The sequence below is a fragment of the Candoia aspera genome, chromosome 5 (assembly GCF_035149785.1).
Source record: "Candoia aspera isolate rCanAsp1 chromosome 5, rCanAsp1.hap2, whole genome shotgun sequence".
Taxonomy (NCBI): Eukaryota; Metazoa; Chordata; class Lepidosauria; order Squamata; family Boidae; genus Candoia; species Candoia aspera.
In genome coordinates this window covers 13197938-13221389 of record NC_086157.1, presented here as the reverse complement: position 1 = coordinate 13221389, position 23452 = coordinate 13197938, and the positions used below count along the sequence as shown (strand labels likewise).

At 42.1% G+C, this 23452-nt stretch overlaps 1 protein-coding gene across 1 annotated transcript; it reads left to right on the top strand.

Moving 5' to 3' along the window:
- Nucleotides 1-810: 810 nt before the first annotated feature.
- C5H10orf71 (chromosome 5 C10orf71 homolog) lies at nt 811-6453 on the top strand. The gene has a single exon (XM_063304620.1). The coding sequence runs from the start codon at nt 953-955 to the stop codon at nt 5267-5269; it is 4317 nt and encodes a 1438-aa protein (XP_063160690.1). The 5' UTR covers nt 811-952; the 3' UTR covers nt 5270-6453.
- The last annotated feature ends 16999 nt before the right edge of the window (nt 6454-23452 follow it).

Here is a 23452-nt window from a genome sequence, read left to right as displayed (position 1 = left end):
AGGCCTATTACTGCTGTGCCACTGCCTGGACCAGTTCAGCTTCCAAGTGGTCTCCAAGGGCAGCTCCAAGTATAATCCATTGCAATACCCCAAATGTAAGGTGACCAAAGTATGAGTAACTGTCCTATGAGTTATGGGCACAATTGGTACACTAGATGAATTTATGTGAAGGCCTTCTTGGCCACAGCTGCCAACTGTTCATTGAGCAGGAGCTGTGAGTCCAAAATGACCCTCAAATTGCACACCAGTTCTAAAGGGGGAAATACAACTCTGTTCAGGAGTAAATATGGAACATCTTCAGAACCAAGTAGTCTAAATACCCACAGCCACTTGGCTTTCTCAGGGTTGAGCTTGATCCTGTTCTCCACATCCATAGCTCTGCACCCCTGCTGTGGCTGTCCCCAGGGCTGAGCTAGACAAGACAGAGCTCCTAAAATGCCCATGCCAAGTAGACTGATAAGAATACAGTCATCATACTTCAGATTTTGAGAGAGGAAAAATAAAAGTGTTTTTTAAAAAGAATTTCTGGAGAGAGAAAGAGAGAGAGAGAGAGAAGGGGGAGAGTCATGCAAGCTTAAGCACCATTTTAATAAACTCTTGATCTTTTTCTTATTACTTTTCTGGGGACTGTTCTAGTTTAAAACTGTTTTAAATATATATAATGTATAAATATTTTAATACAAGGTAATTCTAGGATATCAGATTAAATTGGGGATCAATGGGAATTAAACAGAAAAGGGCTATGTACAATTGGTTGTGGTTATAATACAATAATATGTACTTATATATGTTCAATTTGCAGACCGGAAAGCTCCATTTTGTGCTTCCTTATGAGAAATGCAGATAAAATTGCAGATTATAGAAGAAAAGTTCACCCAAAGTTTTAAAAAATGCTTGAGAAATGGTAGCCCAAAGAGCCAACTACCTATTTTATTAATGACTCACATGGACCATGCAGGGGAATAAGAAACAAACAGATGGACAGAGTGATTCCTCCAGCATTGGGAGCCTCCTGGATGACACAGACAGAGAAGTGTGCAGCCTCACTGACCGAGCTTTCAAAAGTCTATGTGTGGCTGAGCTTCAAACGCCTTATGCAGATGCAGACCCAGCTGGGCCATCAAACATCCCCCATCAGTTCTCTAGTAAATTCTTTCATGGCCCATGGAATTATGCCATCAAGAAAAACACTGACTTTCACAAGCAACTATCAAAAAAGGAGCATACAACATTCCTACTTTCCAAAGTTTCAACAAACTCCAAAACTCGTGAAGATAAAAAGTGTTTTGTAAACAACCCAAGCATAAGAAGAAAACTGGATTTGCCACTGTCTGATCTGTGCAATTGTACACATATCTCGAAAGTGTCCTCTTTGATAAAGACCTTTGATCAGGTTGACAATCAAGTATCGCTACTAATAGCCAAGCAGCCAGTAAACAATAGTTTGACGGAATGTCCATTAATTTGTGGAGACAACATGGCCTTCTGGAGTGACAAGACATTTTTAAACATCCAAAAGGGAATCTCTGAATTTCCTGAACCATGTCAAAATATGGCAAACCCAAGTGATAAGCGCAAAGGATATAACAAAATAGATCTGGCCTATCAAAAGCTACCTGGTTTATATCCTTCTCAGGCAAAGGTTTCAAATACACCCAAATTCAGTGTCTCTAAACAGATGGTGAAAAACAGAACTGGGAAAACTAAAGAACTAGCTAGAAAAAGTAGCTTTCTCCACAGTGAAAACAGTGCTTTTGAATCATGGAATGCACATCATAAAAAACTAATTGAAATGGGAGAAATGATGCCCAAAGACGGCAGCCTTACTTACTTTGAAGAAACACCTTTCTTTAAAAAGCCTTGCATTTCTGAACGGAAAGCATCTCCTCCCAAAGCAGTAGGTCCCTTTATTCTAGAAGAAAGCTTCTCTGATGACTCCTCACCAAAGTCTCTCTCCAAAGCCTCTCTGTCTTCAGGGTCTCTAGCACAGGTATGTTTTCCTTCACCACCTAATGCAAAAAATACTGTTGCCCAACGGTTGCTACCCCAGGTTTCTGGTGTGCCTATACCTGTATATGAGAGTCCTTCACCAACATCCCTCACATCTAGCACACTTTTTCCACCAAGAATGACCCCTTCAGTGAGCACTTCACCAGTTCCAATCTCAAAGGCTCCAATTCCATCATCGTCTTTCCCCCAAGTCTCTGTTCCTCCAGAAGCAGCATTCCATAGCCCTGATACTCAAGAAATACTGATGCCACAAATTACTTTATTAGTAGAGAAAACCAAACCAGAATTTGCACTTAGGGTAGAAAATGATTGCCCACCACCACCCTGGAGGAAACAAAAGACTACTCTTAGTAGTATGAAACTGGCAGAAGTCACAGCAGCTGAAGGGCTAAAAATAAAAGATTCCTCATTCAGAAAGTCCTCCGATGTCACTCCTCTGGTCAAAACATCTGCAGCTGAGTCACACATGGTTTTCTCAGATCAGCCCAATCCGTCCTTCAGCATCTCAACGCTTCTGACTCCAGTCATACCACTGAAGCAAAAGGATGAAGACCCATCAGGAAATCGGTTATTAGTGGTAACTCCACTCTTATTGGAGGCTGGGATAACCAAAGATTCTGAGGAGAGAACACTTTATTCTCAGAATGATTATAAGTCTAAAGCACCACGTTTATTATTTAACTTGAAGGATATCAGAAAACGTGTAAAAAGCACTTATAGTCCATCTCCTCTCCTAAGAGCCTTTGAAGACAAAAGCAAGATGAAAGAACAGATCATCATGAAAGCAAACGTTACAGCAGCCAATGTACCAGAGGATAGCAATACAAATATGCTTGGTAATACTGATAAAGTTAATACATTTGAACAAATGGACTATATTCAGGAAAAGGACAATTTCACCAGTTTAAATGAGAATCTTATTGGCAATGATGTGATGATGAGTTTATCCAAGTCGAGGGCGTATATTTTAAAGTCTCAAAATAAGAATCATTTGCGCCAAAGTAATTCAGTACACACAGAGGACTTTGAGATGATTTCTGCACATGAACACAATAAAAGTCAACCTTCTCCTTCACCCAACCCTTATCCGACTGATGTGGCAGCTGCACAGCAAGAGGACATGCAGGAACATAAATATAAAAAAGTCACTTTGGGTCAGGATGCTGATGAAGCATCCAAAAATCTATTTTTCCCAGCTGAAGAAAACACAAGCAATAATGAAAGTCAGGCCTACTCCTCAACTGGAAATGACCACAAAGGCAAAAGAAGCACCAGTTCTTCTGAACAATCTTTTGTTTCCACAGTAGACCAACCATTTCATGAGACACCCTCTTCTCTAATGCAACTTTTCCGGAAAGCGTGTCTTCAAGAAAGCCAGAGAAGGAAGAATGATATAGATGAAAGAGAAAAGCGAAGTAGCAAAGAAAAAGAGAAAGCCCAGAAAAAGGATTTACGTGACTACCTTCTTAGCAACTGTGACTTCAATATAGATGAAATAGACGAGAAGAATGAAAATGAGAACGTTCTACAAGAAGCAGTGTCGGAGGAGAAGAAAAAAGACAGATGGAAAAGCATGGACTGTGAATCTGAAAGCAAGCCAGAAGAGCCGCTGACATCAAATTCATTGAAGCCCAATTTGTTCATGATTAAAGACAATACATTTAAGTCACCACCTGTGACTAAAGCAATCAAGTTACCCCTGCTCAGGTCTTTGTCCTGTGAAGAAACCACTCCAAATGCTCAAGAGAGTCCCAAGAACGCTGTAACAGAGAGACGTGATGATGAATCGGGATCCATCCAAGGGAACATGGGCTGCCAAATGGCTGAAACAAGTAATCTAACAGCATTTTATAGCTTTAGAGAAGGATTAGATAATTTTCATATTCCAGAAATGATGGCAGATTCTGAAGAAACTGACCTTTTATCAGTGTTATCAGAGAAAGAATTTAAAAGCCCTTCCAAAGAGGTCAGAATTGGAAAACTAAGGCCCAGTTCTGCCTTTCAGCCAAATCTAGGCTTTGAAAGTGAGCCAAGACAAAATGAGCAAAGGCCCCCTACAAGAGAAAGGATAAATTATATGAAGAGTCATGTCTTATCTAAACAAAGAGGTGGTTCTTGCATTAAAAAAATAATAAGTCAAGAGATAAAGTCTCCCATAGCAACAGAAAATCATCCTTGTTCTCCTGTTTCCAGTGATGCCTTTGGACGCACATCAACTTTATTGAATAATTCAGCAAGTTCTACTATACGAAGTCCAAGGTCAGATAGAATGGTACCATCAGCTTTCAAAGGTCCATCGTCAGATACAACTTCAAACTTAAACATATCAGAGATTGAAAAAGCAGCAAATTATCCACTACCCAAAGCAACAGAGAATATAGATAAACCTTCCCCAACACTCATGTTTGATCCAGAACAAACATGTCAGCTCTCTGGAGATGCTGACAGTACTTTGGGGACAAAAGAAAGACTTCAGCTGATGAGTCAAATGGGAAGGACAGCAGCCAAGCCCCCAACTGTGCCCCCTAAAACAGAAAAGGCATTACGGAGGGCAAAGAAACTGGCAAATAAGAGGAAAAAGATGGAAGCAAAACAGAAAAAGCTTCAGGATGAACCTCTGTCACAGAATGAAGATGCTGCATCCCTGACACCAGTCCAATCTCTACGATCTCTGGTCTGTCCTAATTCTCCCTTGACTTCTCCAAAATGTAGTCGGATAAAGCAACCACCCATGCCATCATTAAGTCCCACACCCTCTTTATCTGTCACTCAGCGTAAGCTCCTTCAGGATCCAGATTCAGGAGAGTATTTTATTTTAGATTTACCAATTCAATTAAAGACCTTTTATGATCCAGAAAGTGGTAGATATATTCAAGTGTCAGTTCCTCCTTCCAAAAGGAACCGGTCTCAAACGCCCTCTTCAGAAATTGCCCTTTCTCCTTACAGCTTGTGTCCCAGTGCTCTCCCACCTAGAGTTGCATCTGTTCCAGCCCTTCCATCACCATCTCAACTTTCTGAAACTGCATCACGTATGCAGGCTTTGCCCTTGGGGTCAGCTTCAGATGAGCAACCAGGGGCCTCATGTCCAGAATCTTTAGATGGCCCACCCTGCACTGATTCAGCTATGTTTGATACTCATAGTAAAAATGTTGATGGATCACCATCTAACTCTGAAAAGGATATGAGCACCTCTGCTACTACAGAGAACATTTCAGTCGGTTCAGCTGAAGCTGTTGAAGCTGTTGAAGGTATATTGTGAGAGTATTTGGTGTTTGCTATTATTTTAGAAGAATTACTATACTGTACATACCTGAAAGCACAAAAGTAAAAGGTGGAGATTTCCACTTGCACAGCATTTATAACAAAATAACTTCTCAGCCTTTTCACTAAGATCAAATGTAGAATAAGAAAAGCTAGTAATGCAAATTCACTTTTTTGTTTACTCTGAAAAATTCTAATCTATCAGTGAAATTTCTGTACGTTTGATGTACAGTGCAGAAATACTTTGATCTGATTGTTTAAAAGTTAGGTTGGAGCAATCTGAATTCATACCTCATGGTTAGGTTCTTCATGGTCAAAAATATAATTCTGAGTTCAAACTTCAGGTTTTATACAATCTGGAGAGAAACTGGAGTATAACTTCAGGTTTTGAAACTGAGTGATTGAATGAGATCTGATTGACATATTTGAATTGAAATATGTGCGCATTTCTTATTTCTGTTTTCTATTGCTTATTATGTTGGCACCGCAGTGAAAAAGAAAATTAGCATTTTCTTTTCAAAAATTATCTGTACAATTGTGAGACTATTTAAAAAAGACCAGGCAAGGCCTAGACCTAGCTAACCTCTTTACACTCTCACTCTGAATGGCCAGTGATCAGCAATCATGTAGGTTTTCATCTAAAACGTCAGGAGGTCACCAGATGGTCAACTTCTGCTGACGAAAACAGAAATTAAGAAAAAAGAGCAGGGGTGGGCAACAAGCAGCCCTGGGCCCCTTTACTACCCCATCAAGAGCCTTCCAGTTGCAACTGACAAAATCAGTTGCAAGGTTTCTGGCCATTTTGAGACAGGAAATCCACAGCTTCTGTTATATCACCTTAAAGTAGACTTTATACAAATAGAATCCACAAATTCTGTTATATCGCCTTAAGATAGACTTTATGGTAAACGCACATACACAGGGTCACAGGGAAATTTTAGAAGTGCTGACTTCACATCATCTTCTTGTGAATTGGACCTCTCAAGTTTTTTCCGAAAGAACCCCCTCCCCTCCCCCAAATCTCTAAAGATTTTGGAACAAAAACATTTACCAATTTGATTCACTCTATTTAAATAATATTTTATAGATTCCTCTGAAGGTATTAGTTCCCTGCCAGTGGCAAACTAGCAAGATGGAAGGACGGGTGGAGATTATTGATCTACTCCCTCCTCCAAGTGTTATTTTTTTTAATTCCTTACATAGTCAGCCAGCTTAGTTTCCCCCAAAGGTGGAAGCAAGACACATCTCATCTCTTCCGCCCTCCTTCCTACACTGGGATGAGGAAAACTGGTTTCCAAGGCTTGTGAGACACTAGAAGTCTCCTGCAGTTGGCATGCAATGTCCCTTTGGGTACAGAGTCACAATTTAAGTCATGTGTGAGCTCCAGATTGTAATGATTTAGAGCTTCAGTTAATTGGTGGCCAGATTTCTGGGATGTTCTTCCCTCAAACAACAGAAATGTTGAGGTTGAAAAAATAGCCGTTTTTGTAGTGTTGACCGTCCCTTGCACCAAGCTCCTGAACTACGTGGCTAGTAAGGTTCAAACTTATTTCAAGCCATGAAAAGTCTTTGGAGAATGGTAACTAATTTAAGGAAGTGTACAGTATAAGTAAATTGACATAATGTCTGGGGTGTTTTGATTTCTGCAATCCTGTATTTGAGGAATCTTGTTCAGGAAAAAATGCTTGCAAGTCTTTCATTTAGCTCGTAATAATCATTTCTGTAAATGAAGATCTCTCAGCACCCATTTTTCATTTTAATAAAGCAAGTTTTTATTCTGATTGGAGAAGCTGAAGGGTTGATTGGAAAGGGTTCCAGAGCTCTGAGTTTCTTCCTTTTGTTTACAGGGACTCAAGTGTTTGTTATCTTTTTCTTTGTTATGACAGATTTTTAAAAAAATCAAATTCAGAATGCTACAAATGCTTGAGTTGTAATAAATTACACAAATCTTAGTATTATAAATGAAAGACTTATAAATGAAAGGCACCCCAGACATCAGCTTGGTGCAAGGGACGGTCACCACTACAAAAACTGCTGTTTTCTCAACCTCAACATGTCTGTTAATTGAAGGAAGAACACCCCAGAAATCTGGCCACCAGTTAACTGAAGCTCTAAATCATTATTTTTAGCTCTTTGAATATCTATTATCTGTTAAAAACATTAAGTTGTGGGAGCTCTGTGTGTGCAGGTGTGTCTTATATGTCATTTAAGCCAATTTTTCAATATTTTAAAAGGTAAGAGAAAAAAAATGCAGCTGATCTCAAAGGCATTATATTCTTAGATGGAGGGTGGGGAGCCTCCAGACATATAAATCAGGCCTTTTCAGAAATGGAGCAATATTAGGTTCTGTTGTCCACCTTTTTTCTTGACTGATCATGCCTGATAAAGAGCTCTTGGACTTCAAAAGCTTGCAGATTTTATAAAACTTCAATAAGCCAAATAAAAGTATTACCTCTATGGATTTTGGACTTTTTTCCTCATGGCTAACATGCCTACTACTTTTTAAAAATATATTATTAGTATTAAAGCTTATTTCATTTTTAAGAATTTTGCCATTTATGGAAATAGTGCAAAATAGACTTTAAACTGAAGATGCAGAACTGATGCAGACAACATTTAAACTGCACCCAGCAGATAACCCAGAAGTAGAGAAGGAAGAAGACATATGTTGTGATCTATAGGGCAGGACAAAGCATTATCATCATCATCATCATCATCATCATCACCACCACCACCACCACCACCACCACCACCACCACCACCTTTCACTGTTATTTATTTTATAAACCATTCTTCACTGAAGAAGCCCAGAGGAATTTTCAACATAAAATTACAAAATTCCAAATTTTAATTAATTAATTAATTCCCATTATCTGAGTGAATGGGGATGACTCAAGCAGATAATGCCTGATAGACTTTTTAAAGCACTAGGTTCCATAGAAAGGAAGTCACAATAGTGAATCGTCTGGATTTATTTTCCATGGCTGCAGAAGCTAGGACCAGAAATAATGGTCGTAAGTATAAGTTGCACCTATCTAGATTTTATTTAGATGTAAGGGAAAATTTCCTGACAGTAAGATTTGTACAACAGTGGAGCATTCTACCTATGGAAGTGATGGGTTCTTCATCTCTGGAGGATTTTAACAAGCTGATTTTAAGGATTTTGTTCAGCTACCAATCATAGATAAACCAACTGGGTTTCCTGCACATTGCAGGGGTTGGAGATGATGATCCTTGTGGTTCTTTTCAATTCTATAATTCTCTTTAGATCCTTGAAGCTGTTGAGCATAGTATAGGTCAACAGCGGTAACCTGAAGTTGGCTAAGAAATGAACAAAGACCACATGGAATGTGTCTTTAACCTTTCATGCTGTTCAGGAACCAGATGGAGGCTATACCAAACAAGGGGCATTCCCACATTACTCTGTGCAGTAAATAGGGGGAAAACCAGCTAGCCCAAGGGATAAAGAGCTTGTGGGAAGAAGCTCTTTTTTAGAAAACAGAAAGAAGGTTCAAGTACCGTAGATCTGATCTATGAATGCAACGGGGCAATGCTGTACTGACACCAAGTTGAAAATAAGAGAGTTTCCAATTATCTCTGATCCATCACATCTGGTTCAGCTTAAGACAGTCTAAGCACCCACCATTATTATGTCCCACTGAGAAGGAAGTTAAGGGGATCGTGGACATCTAACACTACCTTGTAAAGCCTAAAATTCCTACCTCAGGGCTGTGCAATTGTTCATGCTACACAGTGGCTTCTGGGATAAAATGTAGGGCTGTTCAAATTGGGATTGCTGGAACTTGGTGATGGAGCTTTGTTTTTCTGGCCCATACTATTTCATTAGGATTATTTTGTTTTATTATTCAATGGATGTATACCCTGCCTTGTTCAAAGATGTCTGGAACTTCTTACAGAAGAAATCTAAATTATAAAACATAAATGCACTTACAAAACACCAAAAACAAATCTGGGCAATTCTTAAGAAATTCACTAGAGAGTAAATGTAGCAATAGAATGCATAAGCACTTCAGTATGTTGACTTAAAAGTTGCATCTGTTTATTATGTGTTCAATTTATAAGCTGCCTCAATCATCTAAGCAACTCCAGGTGACAAGCAATATATTGAAACAATAAGGCAATTAGAAAACAGTAATAAATAACAACAAAATAATTTATATTGAAAGAAAATACCAAGTACCAAGAAATAAATTCTCAGTATCAATGTGGGGTCTGAAAGTGTCCTACCCCAGGCCCATTGAAGGAATCAGTTTAAGATTTTGCTAAATAACAACAGGATCAGAGCTATGCAGGGTTCAAGCAGGGAAATACTATCCCACAGGGCAAGAGTGGCTACAGAAGAGGCATGTCTCTGAAGCCCCACAAAATCACATAATTTTAATGATGGGACCTGGAGCATGCCCACTATACTAGATAAGTTGGACAGTCATAAATGGAAAGAGGAGACCCACAGGTAACCAAGTCCTGAGCCTGGAAGGTCTTTATGGATGACAACCAGCACCTTGAATTCCACCTGGGAGCCAACTGGCAACCAATGCAGGTTCCAGAGCAGAGGTCTTACCCAGGAGAACCAAGGCATACCCATAACCACTCACATGATCACATTCTGGATGAGCTGTAGCTTCTGAGTGGTCCTCCAATGCCAGCCCATTTAGAACATGTTGTGATAGTCTGACTGCAAGGATGATGAGTAACTCCTGACCTAGGAAAGAGCATAATTGGCATACAAGATGGATCTGGGAAAAGGCCCTCCTGGCCATGGGTGCCACTTTGCTCTTCCAGCAAAAGCTATGAATCCAGGAAGACACCCCGCCCCACCCATTATATACCAGTTGCATTTGGAGAACTGCAACCCCAAGAACTAACCATGTTTTACTTTTTCACCAAGTAAAAAGGTTTTTTACTGCAAAGTTCAGAAGTATTGATATTAGGTGTTGCAATAGCAAGGTTATTCTACAACTTGTATCCAAGGGCCCCTTAGAAAAAGCCCAGATGTCCAGGCTTTCTCTCTGCATCAGCATTTCAGATGAGATTGCAAAGGACTTGAGTGTGCCTGAACTTAATGCACAAGCCAGTTCATCTGGATTGCAACGTAGACCAACTGGAAGCAAGGAATGGTGCAATAATAAAACCTCACCCATAATAAGCTCCAGGTCTGCTCACAAAAGAATCACACAGACAGTTCAGCTGCTTTGAAAGTAGAGCTCATTCTCAGGTGTCTGTCTCTACGAGTTGAGAGGACAAGTGGGCAGGGGAAATGTTTCACAGGAGTCAATGCTACTCTCTTGACACATGGAGCCTTCCTCTCCCAGCATCACTGGAGTTGCCTGTTGACTCCAGACTGACCCCCTGCCCCCATGACCTCACTTGTCCCCAGGCTGCGATTGGCACTGCTGTCTTCTGCTCCACATAACACCAGCCAGCTGTGAAACACTGAGAAGAACGAAGGAAGTCAGGCCAAGGTATCCTTAAGCCGACAACTTTCTCTATTCCCCACAGCAAGGGCTGGCTCTGGTGGAGGTTCATTGTTGTAGGAAGACTCATTAAAAACCAGCAAGTCAGGGAGAAGACTTACTGTAAATAAGCCTTTCCCTTGACATTTAGATTTCTTTGTATAAGGAATGTTTTTTATGTGAAGTTACATTTTGGTGAACAACTTCACCTATTTTATGAAGTACTATATCCCAGATGCAGGTGCACCACAATAGTAGGTTCTGAAATCACTTTTTTTTAATCTTCTGTCCTCCTGAAGTATGGATGGTGGTATCAGGGCACCAGTCCTCCTCACATGGTCCCAACTAGTCAACCCAAGATTCATGGGCTACTTGAATTTTACCTTGATAAGCTACATGTTCCATCTTAAATCATTTGTTCTGGGTGCTGCAGATTGAACAACTTTCCCTTCTGGAAGATTAAAACAAAACTGGGAAAGACAACTTCTCACTGTTTTTTTCTTTCACCACCTCCCCTTAAGCAGTGGATTTGTTTTTTCCTTTAGGGCTACCAAATTGGGCTGCATAACTCCAGACAACCACTGAATGGCAGTCAAAAAGATGCAGAAATCTCTAGTGTTTTGCCACCATCTAGTGGTTCTCTGGAGATTTACAGTCCAGATCTGGTAGCTTCTACCTTAAAATAGCTAAACAAACCAACAGACCTTTTTCTGGTTTTCAGGTCATTCTGGGTCTTAGCATTCCAGATGCCATCCCTTTTATGCTCATCTATTGTACAGCTCCTTGGTTATATGTTTCTTCTTACCTTTCTTACACATGTCTGTCAACTCACTGGAGAGGCCCCTGTGCCGCACTCTGGTTTATTTGGATGCTTTTTTTTTAATTTTTCCATCTCATGGCACTAACTGGCAGTTGCATCTTCAGTATTTCACTGCATCTTTTCACATTGATTTTTTTTCCTTTCAAAATTTCAAGTCAATAGATTCTCCCCAAATTGCATCTGAACTTTTTGAAATCAGCTTTCCTAAAGCCCAAGCCATATGCTGATTAAACTGCCAATGGCATTTGTCATTTAGGGAATGGCCCACAACTCCTCCATTCTTACAGCTTATCACTGAATGAGCTTGATCCTCATAACTGTTCCAAAACTGCTGTGCTTTTCCAGTTCCCACAACAGAATTGACTAGGAACTGTATCCTTGGGCTGCCATTGATATTTCTGCTCTAATAAATGAATGGTATGGGAGTAACTACAGTGATACACTTCATTGGGTTATGCCTCTGAAATGTATGTGCCTCTTTGCCCCTCTCCCCAAAGTCATACCATAAATAGAAGAAGTCCAAAAAGTTTAACTAAATTGTTTGAAAGTTTTCCTTACACTTTATTGAAAAATAAATAAAATGTTGACAAACATATATCAATAGACCAGTGCATATTTCTCCTGTCTGAGTTATGTAATTCTTCTGCCCACACCAAAGTTTACAGTTTTTGATGTCTTGATAAATTCCAAATACTGAGATCAATAGCAAGGTGAGTGCAACCAACGTTTATTGAACATTATCTGAGATATCCATTACAAATGAAACTATTTGTATTCTATTATTTCAAGATCAAAAGAAACTAAATTCATTTTCATTAAAGCAGTCTTCTGCTGATTTACCAAGACAAGACATTCAAGCTGTGAAGGGGCCTTTGCACAGTTCCATCTTGTGCACCAGCTGTGACTTTTCCTGGAATGGGAGGCTTTACTCACTATCACTCATGCCTTAGTCACCTCTCAGCTGGACTACTGCAAAGCACTCCAAATGGAGCTGTCCTTGGAGAGCACTCAGAAGCTACAGCTGGTCCAGAATGCGGCAGCTTGGCATATCTCAAAGTGCCCATGTAACAATTGTTACTTCAAGAGCTACATTGGTTGCCAACTGACTCCTGGGTGCAATTCAAGATGCTGGTTGTCACATTTAAAGCCATTCATGGTTCAAGGGCTGGATATCGGTGGAACTACCTCTTCCTGATAACATCTCCCCATCTGGTAAGATCTAGTAGGTGAACTCTATACATGTCCCCTCGATCAGAGATTATCACATACAGGGACCATGAAAACATGACTTTTCAGTCCCTACCTCTCTCTTCTAGAATGGTATCCCTGCATCCCTGCATACGTTATCTCCACATACGTTAGATCCCTCCCTCCTGAACTTCAGAAAGTTTGTGAAGACTATTGCACCAAGCTTCAGGGGTACAAGTGCTATTACTATCAATCTGGATGACTAATTATTCTTAACTATGTTTTGGGGAATGTTGAATTCCCTGTATTATAGTGTTGTTTTATAATGATTTTGGTTTTATTATTATTATTATTATTATTATTATTATTATTATTATTATTATTATTTTACCCAAATTACATAATTGGAGACTTGACACCACTCAAAGTTGGTTGATTGGAGTGACCTATAAAAAACAAATAAACGAACAACCCTCTACCATTTTCTGTTTTACCTGCTTGTCATTTATTTATCACTCCGTGTTCTAGAACCACTTAAAAGATGTCTATATTTTTGTCAAGTCATAGCCAAAGGCTATGACATTATAAAAAACTTAATCTTAAATAGTAATCCATCTGTGTTACATGCTTTAACATTATATAACAAGATACCAGGAAATAATTTAAAAAGCAATTTCTACGAACCGAGAACAGGAAAACATATTCATGTTAGGAAAGATTAAAAGAACACTAAATAGTTCTAATTTAGAATACCACATTAAGTTCAGTCGAGCAATTTTGCAAATTATTACAAATCCAAGAATATAATCTGGGTAGGAAAGTATTTCAATCCAAAAAGGAATCCAAAGATGGATGAAGATTAGTTTCAACTCTTATGTACACATCCACCATATACACATGGTGAAAACAATTATGTATTTATTATGGAGAGTCCATTGTTGGACTATATAGATTCAGAAGTGTTAGATATTGATCACCCCAACTAATAGTGAACAGTTAAAATGATTCTTCATCCAATATTTCTTCATCAACATTCAGCTTAGAAAATATTGCAGTCAAAATTACAACATCTCTCACATGTTTAGAATTCCCACGTGCAAATGTTTCTGCCCATTCTACTCTCAGATGGACTCACCACTGGCTGAATGACTGCACTCAAAGAGTGCTCGTTAACGGCTCTACTTAAGATTGGAGGAAGGAGTCAAGTGGAATGTGTTCAACATTTTTTTGGACAAGTACGTTGAAGGGATGCTTGCTGGAAGGGACGGCTAATATCCAGCAGGTTCCTACCCTCCTAGCCTTCTGGAAGGCCTTGAATAGCTGGCTGTTACTGCAAGTATTGGGGTAGAGTGAGTCTGGAGTCCAATTCAGCTGCAAATGGATTTGTGGGGTGTGTTGCCTTTGGGGTGGGAGGTTTTGTCATGGTTTTTATAGTTCGTTATTTTGTGAGCTGCCCAGGGTTATGGTATATAAGATGGGTGGTTATATAAGTCTTTTAAATAAATGCATAAATACATTTAGAGGAAAGAGGAAAGATTCAAAGCAATCTAGACATGGCTGAACACTGGGGTGAAATAAATAGGATGGAATTTAACAGGGAGAAATGTAAAGTTCTCCATCAGGGCAAGAAAAATGAAAGATGGGCTTGCCAGTAGCACATATGAAAAGGATCTGGGTGTCTTTGTGAGCTGCAAGTTAAATGAGCCAGCAGTGTGATGCAAATACCAAAAAGGCAAAAGTCATATTGGGCTGAATTAACAGGAGCATACAGTCCAAATCATGGGAAGTAATTCTCCCACTGTGCTCTGCCCCGGTCAGCCCCACTTGGAGTACTACAGTTCAAAAAGGACCAGACTCAGACTGGAGCAAGAGGAGGGTGCTAAGATGATGGAGGGTCTGGACACTGTGAGGAAAAATAACTGTGTATTTGATAGAAAAGATAACCAAGGGGTGCTCCAATAGTAGTGTTCAAATATATGAAGGCTGGTCACCCAAAAGAAGGAGTGAGCTTCTCTATCGCTTTCCTGCTCATAGAATCCTATAATTTATGAGTTGGAAGGGACCTTATCTGTCAGCTGGTCAAATCCCATGCTCAGTGAAGGAACCCTAAACTACTCCCAAAGGGTGGCATCCAACCCCTGTTTAAAAATCTCCAGTGAGATTTTTAATTCATCATTCATCTAGGCAATCAGTTCCATTGGGACATTCCTAAATCTGAATGATTCTCTTTTAATTTCAACCTCTTGGTCATTTTTCTGTCCTTAGTTTTACCAGAGAGCAGGTAATCCATTTCCATTTGTATATGACATACTGTATCTCCTCTCAGTCTTTTCCTTTGTGAGCTGAATATGCCCAGGGCTGGGTTTCCAGACTGCTTAGCATCCTGACAGCTTTCTTCTGAACCCTCCCTGGCTTTTCCACGTTCCTTTTAAAGTGTAGTACAGAACTGGATGCAGTAATATTCCAGTGCAGCCTGATCAGTACAGAGTGCAGTGGAACAATGATCTCCTAAGATCTGGATGCAATTTTCTATTAATGCAGCCCAAGACTGAACTGGCCTTTTTAGTTGCTGCACCACACTGATTGCTCAGGTGTGGTTTACAAGGACTCCCAGAACCTTTCCTTTATTTATTTATTTATTTATTTATTTATTTATCAAATTTATAACCACCCATCTCCCCCTAGGAGAGACTCTGGGTGGTTTATAATAAAACAAAATTAAAACAATATAATATAAAGCTATACAATAAATGCAGATACACAATAAAATAAATGTAATTAAAACCTGATGGCAAAAGTTCTCTATAAATCTGCAAGTAAAACAGGGTCCTTCTAGGGAGCTGGCCATCCCCAACAGTGACTGCTCTCCTTCCTGCCCCAGGCAAGATGGCAAAACCAGGTTTTCAATTGCTTGTCCAGGAGCGAAGGGGCCTGTCTCAACTCTGGGGGAAGAATGTTCCAAAGGGCAGGCGCTACTGTAGAGAAGGCACGCTTCTGCAACCCCGCCAGATGAAATTCTCTAGCAGATGGGATCCGTAGCATGCCCTCTCTGCATGCCCGGGTGGGACGGGTCAATGTGATGGGGATGAGATGGTCCCTCAGGTAACCTGGCCCCATGCCATGTAGGGTTTTAAAGGTGATAACCAACACCTTGAATTGGACCCGGAAGCAAACTGGGACCCAGTGCAGCTCACGCAGCAAAGGTGTTACACGTGCCACCCCTGGGGCACCTAAGATTGCTCGTGTGGCCGTGTTCTGGGCCAGCTGTAGCTTCCAGATATTCTTCAAGGGTAGCCCCATGTAGAGCACATTGCAGTAGTCTATATGGGAGATAATAGGGCACGAGTGACCATTTGAAGGGCCTCTCGTTCCAGGAAGGGGTTTAACTGGCGCACAACATGAAGTTGCGCAAAGGCCCTCTTAGCCATGACTGCCACCTGCTCTTTGAGCAGGAGCAGTGAGTTCAAGAGGACCCCCAAGTTACGCACCACGTATGTCTGGGGCAGTGCAACCCCATCAAGAACTAAAGATGACAATTTCCCAGATACCAAGGAGCCATTAATCCACAGCCACTCCGTCTTACCAGGGTTCAGCTGAAGCCTGTTGTTCCCCATCCAGGCCCACACAGTCCCCAGACACTTGGAAAGGGTGGTCACAGCATCACTTACTTCACCCGGGATGGAGATGTATAATGTACTGCTGTTGAATCAGCACTCCCCAGTCTTGTACCTTTGTTTTTGATCTTTCCTACCCAGATGCAGGACCTCACCCTTGATACAGCTGGATGTAATCCTACTGGGGTTGGCCCAATATTCAAGTCTGATGAGGTAATTTTGAATTATGACTTTGTCCTCTAAGGTATTAGCTAACCCACCTAGCTTGGTGTCCTCTGAGAATCAACTCTTCCATACCATCTTCTAGATCATTTATAAATAGCACTGGATGAGGGCATAGCCCTGTGGGATTTTATGCTTTTCTCCAGAATGATATAGAAATATTTGGGCATGGCTGTTTGACTGTGAAATCCCAGTACACTATAAGCACAACATTCCTTTGATCAATCAAATTAGTCACACTTCCATAAAAAAAGGAGAGGGAAAGTCATAGCATAAGATTCTATTGTCTGCCAAAGATATGCTATGTCTTATAGATAAATTAGGAATAAAAAATTCTGATCTATGTCATCAATAGATGAGTTTGTTATCTTGGCTGTTTATGCTATAAATCAGAGTTAATTAGACCTGAATCATAGCAATCACTCTGACAAATATACTGATTGGGACTTTAGGTTATTTTGATTCCTTTGTTTATTTTGGCAGAAGAATTTCCAGGAAGCTTTCTCAATTGGGAAACTTGAATTTATCCCCTTTTTTGATGCAAATGAAAGAAGATCAAGACAGATGGCCTACAATTCCTTTGAGAATTTGGGGTAAAATGAATGTGATTAAGATTAATGAAACTCCAAGGTTTGTTTACATTTTGAGAAGCTTTCCTATGTATATTCCATCACATGATTTTAAACAAATTTAGAGTTTACTGAATATATTTCTCTAGCAAAGACATCCTGCAATATTTTCTTAGTGCAAATTAAAATTACTGTTGGGATAGGTGGATTTAAATTCCCACACTTTCAGTCTTATCATTGGGCATTTATCCTAACATTAGTAACTGACTGGAATAAGGAACTTCAGAATCACACTCCTCTTTGAACTCAAATCGAGAGATATCATTTGACTCTCATTGAAATCCCGCCAAGTAATAGGATCCTTTTTATGCAAGGATCAGTTTTAATACCTGCCCTTAATGCTGCAGGTATATACAGAAAAAATTTGATTGCAGATACAATTTTAAACCTTTTACCCATGAAAAGTTTATATTGTGGAATAAGCACACTTTAAAAATAGCAAGTAAATCTGTACTTTGGGTAAATTTTGTCTCTTATAACCCGCAGTTCTAAAGAAGCTATTTTTAGAACAATTACAAAATTGTAATTATATTACAGAAAGTTTGGAGAAAGAGGAAGGAAAAGAGATATAATCAATTGGGGAGTACCTGGAATATCTGATGGAGAAACTGCTTAGTGAGAGATAGTCAGAAATTGAAAAACTGAGGGATCAAGAGGAACAAAGAAGACATGAGAAGCAAAAGTTTCAGTTAAAGACTATTAATGGTAGATTTTAGTTGAATTATTTAATAAATCAAATAATGTATTATTTATTAGCTATTAGCTATAGCTATTTAATAAATGAAATGAAATGAAATCAATCTTCACCCCTGAAGACCTCATACATTTCTGGTGAGAATTCCTACAATTTTCTGAATAATTTTGAAAGAGCTGCTAAGAGATGGAAAGTTCAAGAAGAGTGTATGAAATTTATTTTTAGCCTCATAAAAGGAGATTTAGCAGAAATTTCTAATGAAATTCTAGAGGATCAGCAAACTCTTGTGAAGTATTCAACCAAGCAGTTTGGAAGAGGTTTAGAATGAATTCTCATTTTTATGATGAAAATTTCAAACTTTACAAGTAAAGGAAGGAAAATATTTTGCTGAATTGGCCTCTCAAACAATCAACTGTTGAGGAAATGGTCAGAAGAGGCTACGATTTATTTTTCAGAGAAGATGATAGCTCAGGCAGGGTTAGACCATTTTTACTCACATTTATCTCATGAATTGAAGGCAAAAGTTAAAGACCTTGTTCCACACACTATTTTAAAACTAGCAGAAATACGAGATCAGCTTGTTTTTAGTACAGACAACTGGCTTAACAGAAAAAATGAATTTTAAAAACTATGATGTAGACTTGTTTGGCACAAAGCCTAAATGACTGGGATAAGAAGTTACAATACTTTCCATTTGCCTACCTTGAAGTACCTCAGGAATCCACAGTTTTTTCACCTTTTTTGCTGATTTTTGACAGGAAAATACTCTCTTTACTGAGGATTAGTTGGGAGAACAGATTCAGAGATAAAATAAAACAAGTAAAGTCCATATGTATCCTAAAAATCAGAGAACACTTAGGGGCAACAGTGAGGATGGTGGAACAAAATCTAACCAGATCATGCTAGTTTTAGATTCCAACTAAGAGATGAAATGTTAATCTTCCTTCCCTTCAAAAACCAGTAAAATGAAGGCTGTATGGAAAGGCCCTTACTGTAACGGTTGCCTCGTTACCCAATAAGGCACGGACTCACTTAGACCGGCTAAGGATTTCCGTTTATTGAATACAGAGTGCATACGCGCAAAAAGCCGGGAATGCAGGCGTGGCAGCGGGGTACCCCGTTTATACCCGCGTGGTGGACCTTGTCTCCCTCCACCCCCTATTGTCCCACGAGTTGGATCCGGATCCCTGATGGGCGATCTGGAAGCGATACCGGTCTGCTGATGGGTGATTAGGGTGATCACCGCTGGTTTCTTCTGTCTCCTCTTCCTTATCCGTTGCAGGTGCATGCCCCGGGGTAATGTGTGGAAGTTCCGTCGATCTGTTTGATGGCCCTTCTGGTTCTGGCAAAGGTGTGCCTCCTTTGTCCCTTGATTGCTTTTGGTGGTTGAGTGCTTAAAGGATTAGGGCTATCCCTTCCTCCTTCCTGAAAGGCATGTTCCCCGTTGTGATGCATGGATGCCTTGCAACGGGGAACATGACATACTGCCCCCCCCCAAAAAACTCTAGGGTGCCGGTTTGTCAGGGTATGCTTCGTGGAAGCGTTTGACAAGCCGCTGTGCTGATACCTCTCTCGCTTGCACCCACTCCGGGTGGGGGAAATGCTTCCAACAGACGAGGTACTGTAAGGTGCCCCTTAGTCTTCTGGAGTCTAGTACCTCCTTAATTTCGAAATGTTGTTGTCCATCTATCATGATGGGTGGGGGCGGGGGGGGGGGTCCTTGTGCCACTTTGAAGAGGTGACCGGTTTCAGTAGGGCACAGTGGAACACTGAGTGTATGCGTCTTAAGTTGTGTGGTAGGTCCAGCTTGAAAGTCACTGGGTTGATGATTTCCGTGATTGGGAACGAGCCAATGAATTTGGGTGCCAGTTTCTTCGAGGGCTGCGGAGACTTGATGAACTTGGTGGAGAGGTAGACCCTATCTCCCACTTTGAAGTTTGGCTGCACCGCCCTGTGGTTGTCCACGAACTTTTTGTATGTTGCTTGGGTGTCCGAGAGAGCCAGCTGGATGATGGGCCAAGCTGTGGCCAGTTGCGCCACCCAGTCGTCTGGGGAACAGGGCGGGGAGTCTGGCTGGGGCAGTTCCGGGATTGGAACAAAGTCTCTACCATATACGACCTAGAAGGGGGTATGACCCGTGCTCTGGTGCACTGCATTGTTGTAGGCCACCTCGGCAAAGGGTAGTAGGTCTACTCAGTCATCCTGTTAATAATTTATAAATGAGCGTAAGAATTGCTCCAGGGTGGAGTTAAGAATCTCCGTAGAGCCATCCGTGTGGGGGTGCCAAGCCATGGACAGTGCTTGCTTGGTTCCAATTAATTTTAAAAATGCCTTCCAGAATTTGGAAGTGAATTGTGTGCCCCTATCCGTCACCAAATGGGAGGGGGCGCTGTGCAATTTATAGATGTGGTTTAAAAAGAGGCGTACCAGCTGTTGCGCGGAGGGAATGGAGGTGCAGGGTACAAAGTGCGCCTGTTTGGAGAAATAGTCTTTTACCACCCAGATAACTGTTTTTCTCTGGCTGGGTGGCAAGTCCATCGATATTTCTTCCCAGGGGCGGGAGGGGCTTGCTACCGGCTGCAACAGTCCCTGGGGCTTCCCCACTTTTCGTTTGCCCATGGCACATGTGGGGCAAGCAGCGACATATTCCTTTACATCCCGCCTAAGAGTGGGCCACCAGAATTGTCGTCTGACTAGATGCAGTGTTTTTACGAACCCGAAGTGCCCAGCTGTTTTATCGTCGTGTGAGCGGCTCAAAACCTCCGCTCGCAATTGCTCTGGCACGTACAAGTTGTTCTGTTTCCAAGCCAGACCGTTTGTGAAAGATACATTGTGATGGTTGGTTTGCAACCATGTATCTGTTCTGAGGGCTTGAGTGAACTGTTGTTGCAAGCTAGGTGAAATTGACATGTGTTTCCCTCCCCCTGCAGGTGGCTGCGCTGGAGTGCGCTGTGTCCCGATTTGGCTGCGCATGACGGCTTGGCAGCCCAGCTGTGTGTCGGTCCACACAGTGCCTACAATGTCGGATGCCTGACTGGCATCTTGGGGCTGCGTGGAGAGAGCGTTGGCTAGGAAATTCTTCCTCCCTGGTATGAATTTTAGTTTAAAGTCAAATCGGCTGAAGAACTGCACCCAGCGAACCTGTTTGGGGCTGAGGTGTTTTGGAGTGCTGAGAGCTTCTAGGTTTTTGTGGTCCGTCCATACCTTAAAGGGGCAGGTGGCCCCTTCCAGGAGGTGCCTCCATGCCTCTAGGGCGGCTTTGATGGTGAACGCCTCCTTTTCCCACACGTGCCATCTCCGTTCCATCTCGGAGAACTTGCGAGAAAGGTACGCGCATGGCTTCAGCTGATTGTCAGAATCCCGCTGAAGCAGGAGTGCCCCAATGGAAAAGTCGGAAGCGTCGACTTGTACAACGAAAGGCTTGGTGGGGTCAGGGTGTTGCAGCACTGGCTCTGCTGTAAAGAGGCTTTTGAGGTGCTCAAAAGCCCTTTGACAGTCAGCAGTCCAGTTCAGGGGCACTCCCGGGTTCCGTGACTTTCGCGTGTCTCCCAAGCCCTTTGTATGGAGTAGGTTGGTTAGAGGCAGCACAATTTCTGCCAGTCCCTGGATGAAACCCCTGTAGAAATTCGTGAATCCGAGGAAACTTTGCAATTGCCTCCTCGTGCGTGGCCGCTCCCATGCCAGGATGGCTTGGACCTTACTTGGGTCCATCTCGATGCCCCTCACCGAGATTCTGTAACCCAGGTAGTCAATTTGTGATTTATGAAACTCGCACTTAGAGAGCTTGGCAAATAGCTCTGCTTTGCGGAGTTTCCTGAGCACTTGCTTAACTAAGCGTTCGTGCTCCTCTTCCGTTTCTGAGTATATTAGTACATCGTCTAAGTAGACGAGGACCCCCTTGAACAAGTGGTCGTGCAAGACCTCGTTAATCAGCTGCATAAATACCCCTGGTGCCCCCGCCAGACCAAAAGGTAACACCTTATATTGAAACGACCCCAGGGGCAATTAAACGCCGTCTTCCATTCGTCCCCCTCCCGTATCCATATGCGGAAGTAAGCCTCCCGCAAGTCCAGTTTTGAAAATATTTTGCCCTTAGAGAGGTGTGCCAGGATGTCCTTGATGAGGGGTAAGGGGTATTTGTTTGAGATGGACGCGGCATTCAAGCCGCGGTAGTCCGTACAAAGCCTCAATGTCCCGTCCTTTTTTTTCCTGAAAAGGACTGGGGCTCCGACTGGCGAGTTAGCAGGCTCAATGAAGCCGCGTGCCAGGTTTTTGTCTACGAATTCTGCTGCCAGCTCCTTCTGGGTCATTGCATAAATTTTGGGCTTTGGTAAGGGTGTATTGGGAACCAGTTCTATTGTACAGTCCGTTTTTCTGTGGGGGGGGAGTTTGTCCGCCTCTTTTTCCCCGAACACATCTGTGAACTCTGCGTACCTTTCTGGCAATCCTGCCCGGGCCGCTTCTTCCAGATGTGTAATTGTGGACGCTGCCCTCCCCACCGCAGCACGGGGGACCTGATCCCCTGTAGGCGCTTGATAGGAGCCATCTGGGAAGGTGATTGTCCTGGTCTGCCAATTGATGTGTGGGTTCCATCGCACCAACCACAGGATACCCAGGATTATTAGTGGTTGGCCCACCGGTGCCACAATAAATTGCAGGCTTTCCCGGTGGCTGCCGAGCTGCAGCACCACTTCGTCAGTGTATTGGATGACCAGCCCCCCCCCCCCCGCTGCTGATCCATCCAATTGAGTGAAAATGATATGTGTCCTGACTCCCAGGAAACACTCTGAGACAAGGAACTGTTCTCTAATGTTTATTGCTAGTACATAACAGTAATCCTAACAAACTGAACAAGCATGGGAAAAACCCAGCCATATAAACCCCGCAGGTTAAGGTGGTCCCAATCTGTTCCTCTTGGAATGTCTCACCAATTCCTCAGTGCTGCGCATGCGCTTAACAGTCTGGAAGGGAGCCCCCTGCTCGCCATCCTTACTCATGACAATATGGTGCTGAAGTGGATAGCAGTGGAGGTTTAAATCGGCCGCCAGGTCCAGGTGCATCAAGCACCTGGAGCAGCCCGAGTCGATCAGGGCCCAAATTTTTACAGACTTCAGCTGTGATCTCAGTTCGACCTTGACATACAAGGTGGGGCAATTTTCACTCACCCAGCTGTTGCTGTGCCCTTCTTGATCCCCCACCTGCCTCCTGGTGCTTCTTAGGGCAGGTGGTTGGCGTTTCCCGCCGGCTCGTCATCGTCGCTCGCTGACTCTTCCATGGGGTAGGGAAAAGATTGCCGTGCGACTTCTCCAGTAGTGGCTGGCACCTTTTTAGGCAGTGATGGTGGTTTGCCCGGTGGTTTCCGCGGTCTGTTGTCATTGGCTTTGGTGTTCGGGCAGGATGCGGCTTTGTGCCCCTCCTTCCCGCAACAGAGGCACTGCCCCTTGGCGAATCGCCGTTCCCTCTCCTCCCACCAGGATTGGGGTGCTGGTCTTGCCGGTCCGGCTGCGGTTCGGGGTCCCCTTGTCGTCATTTGCAGGGCT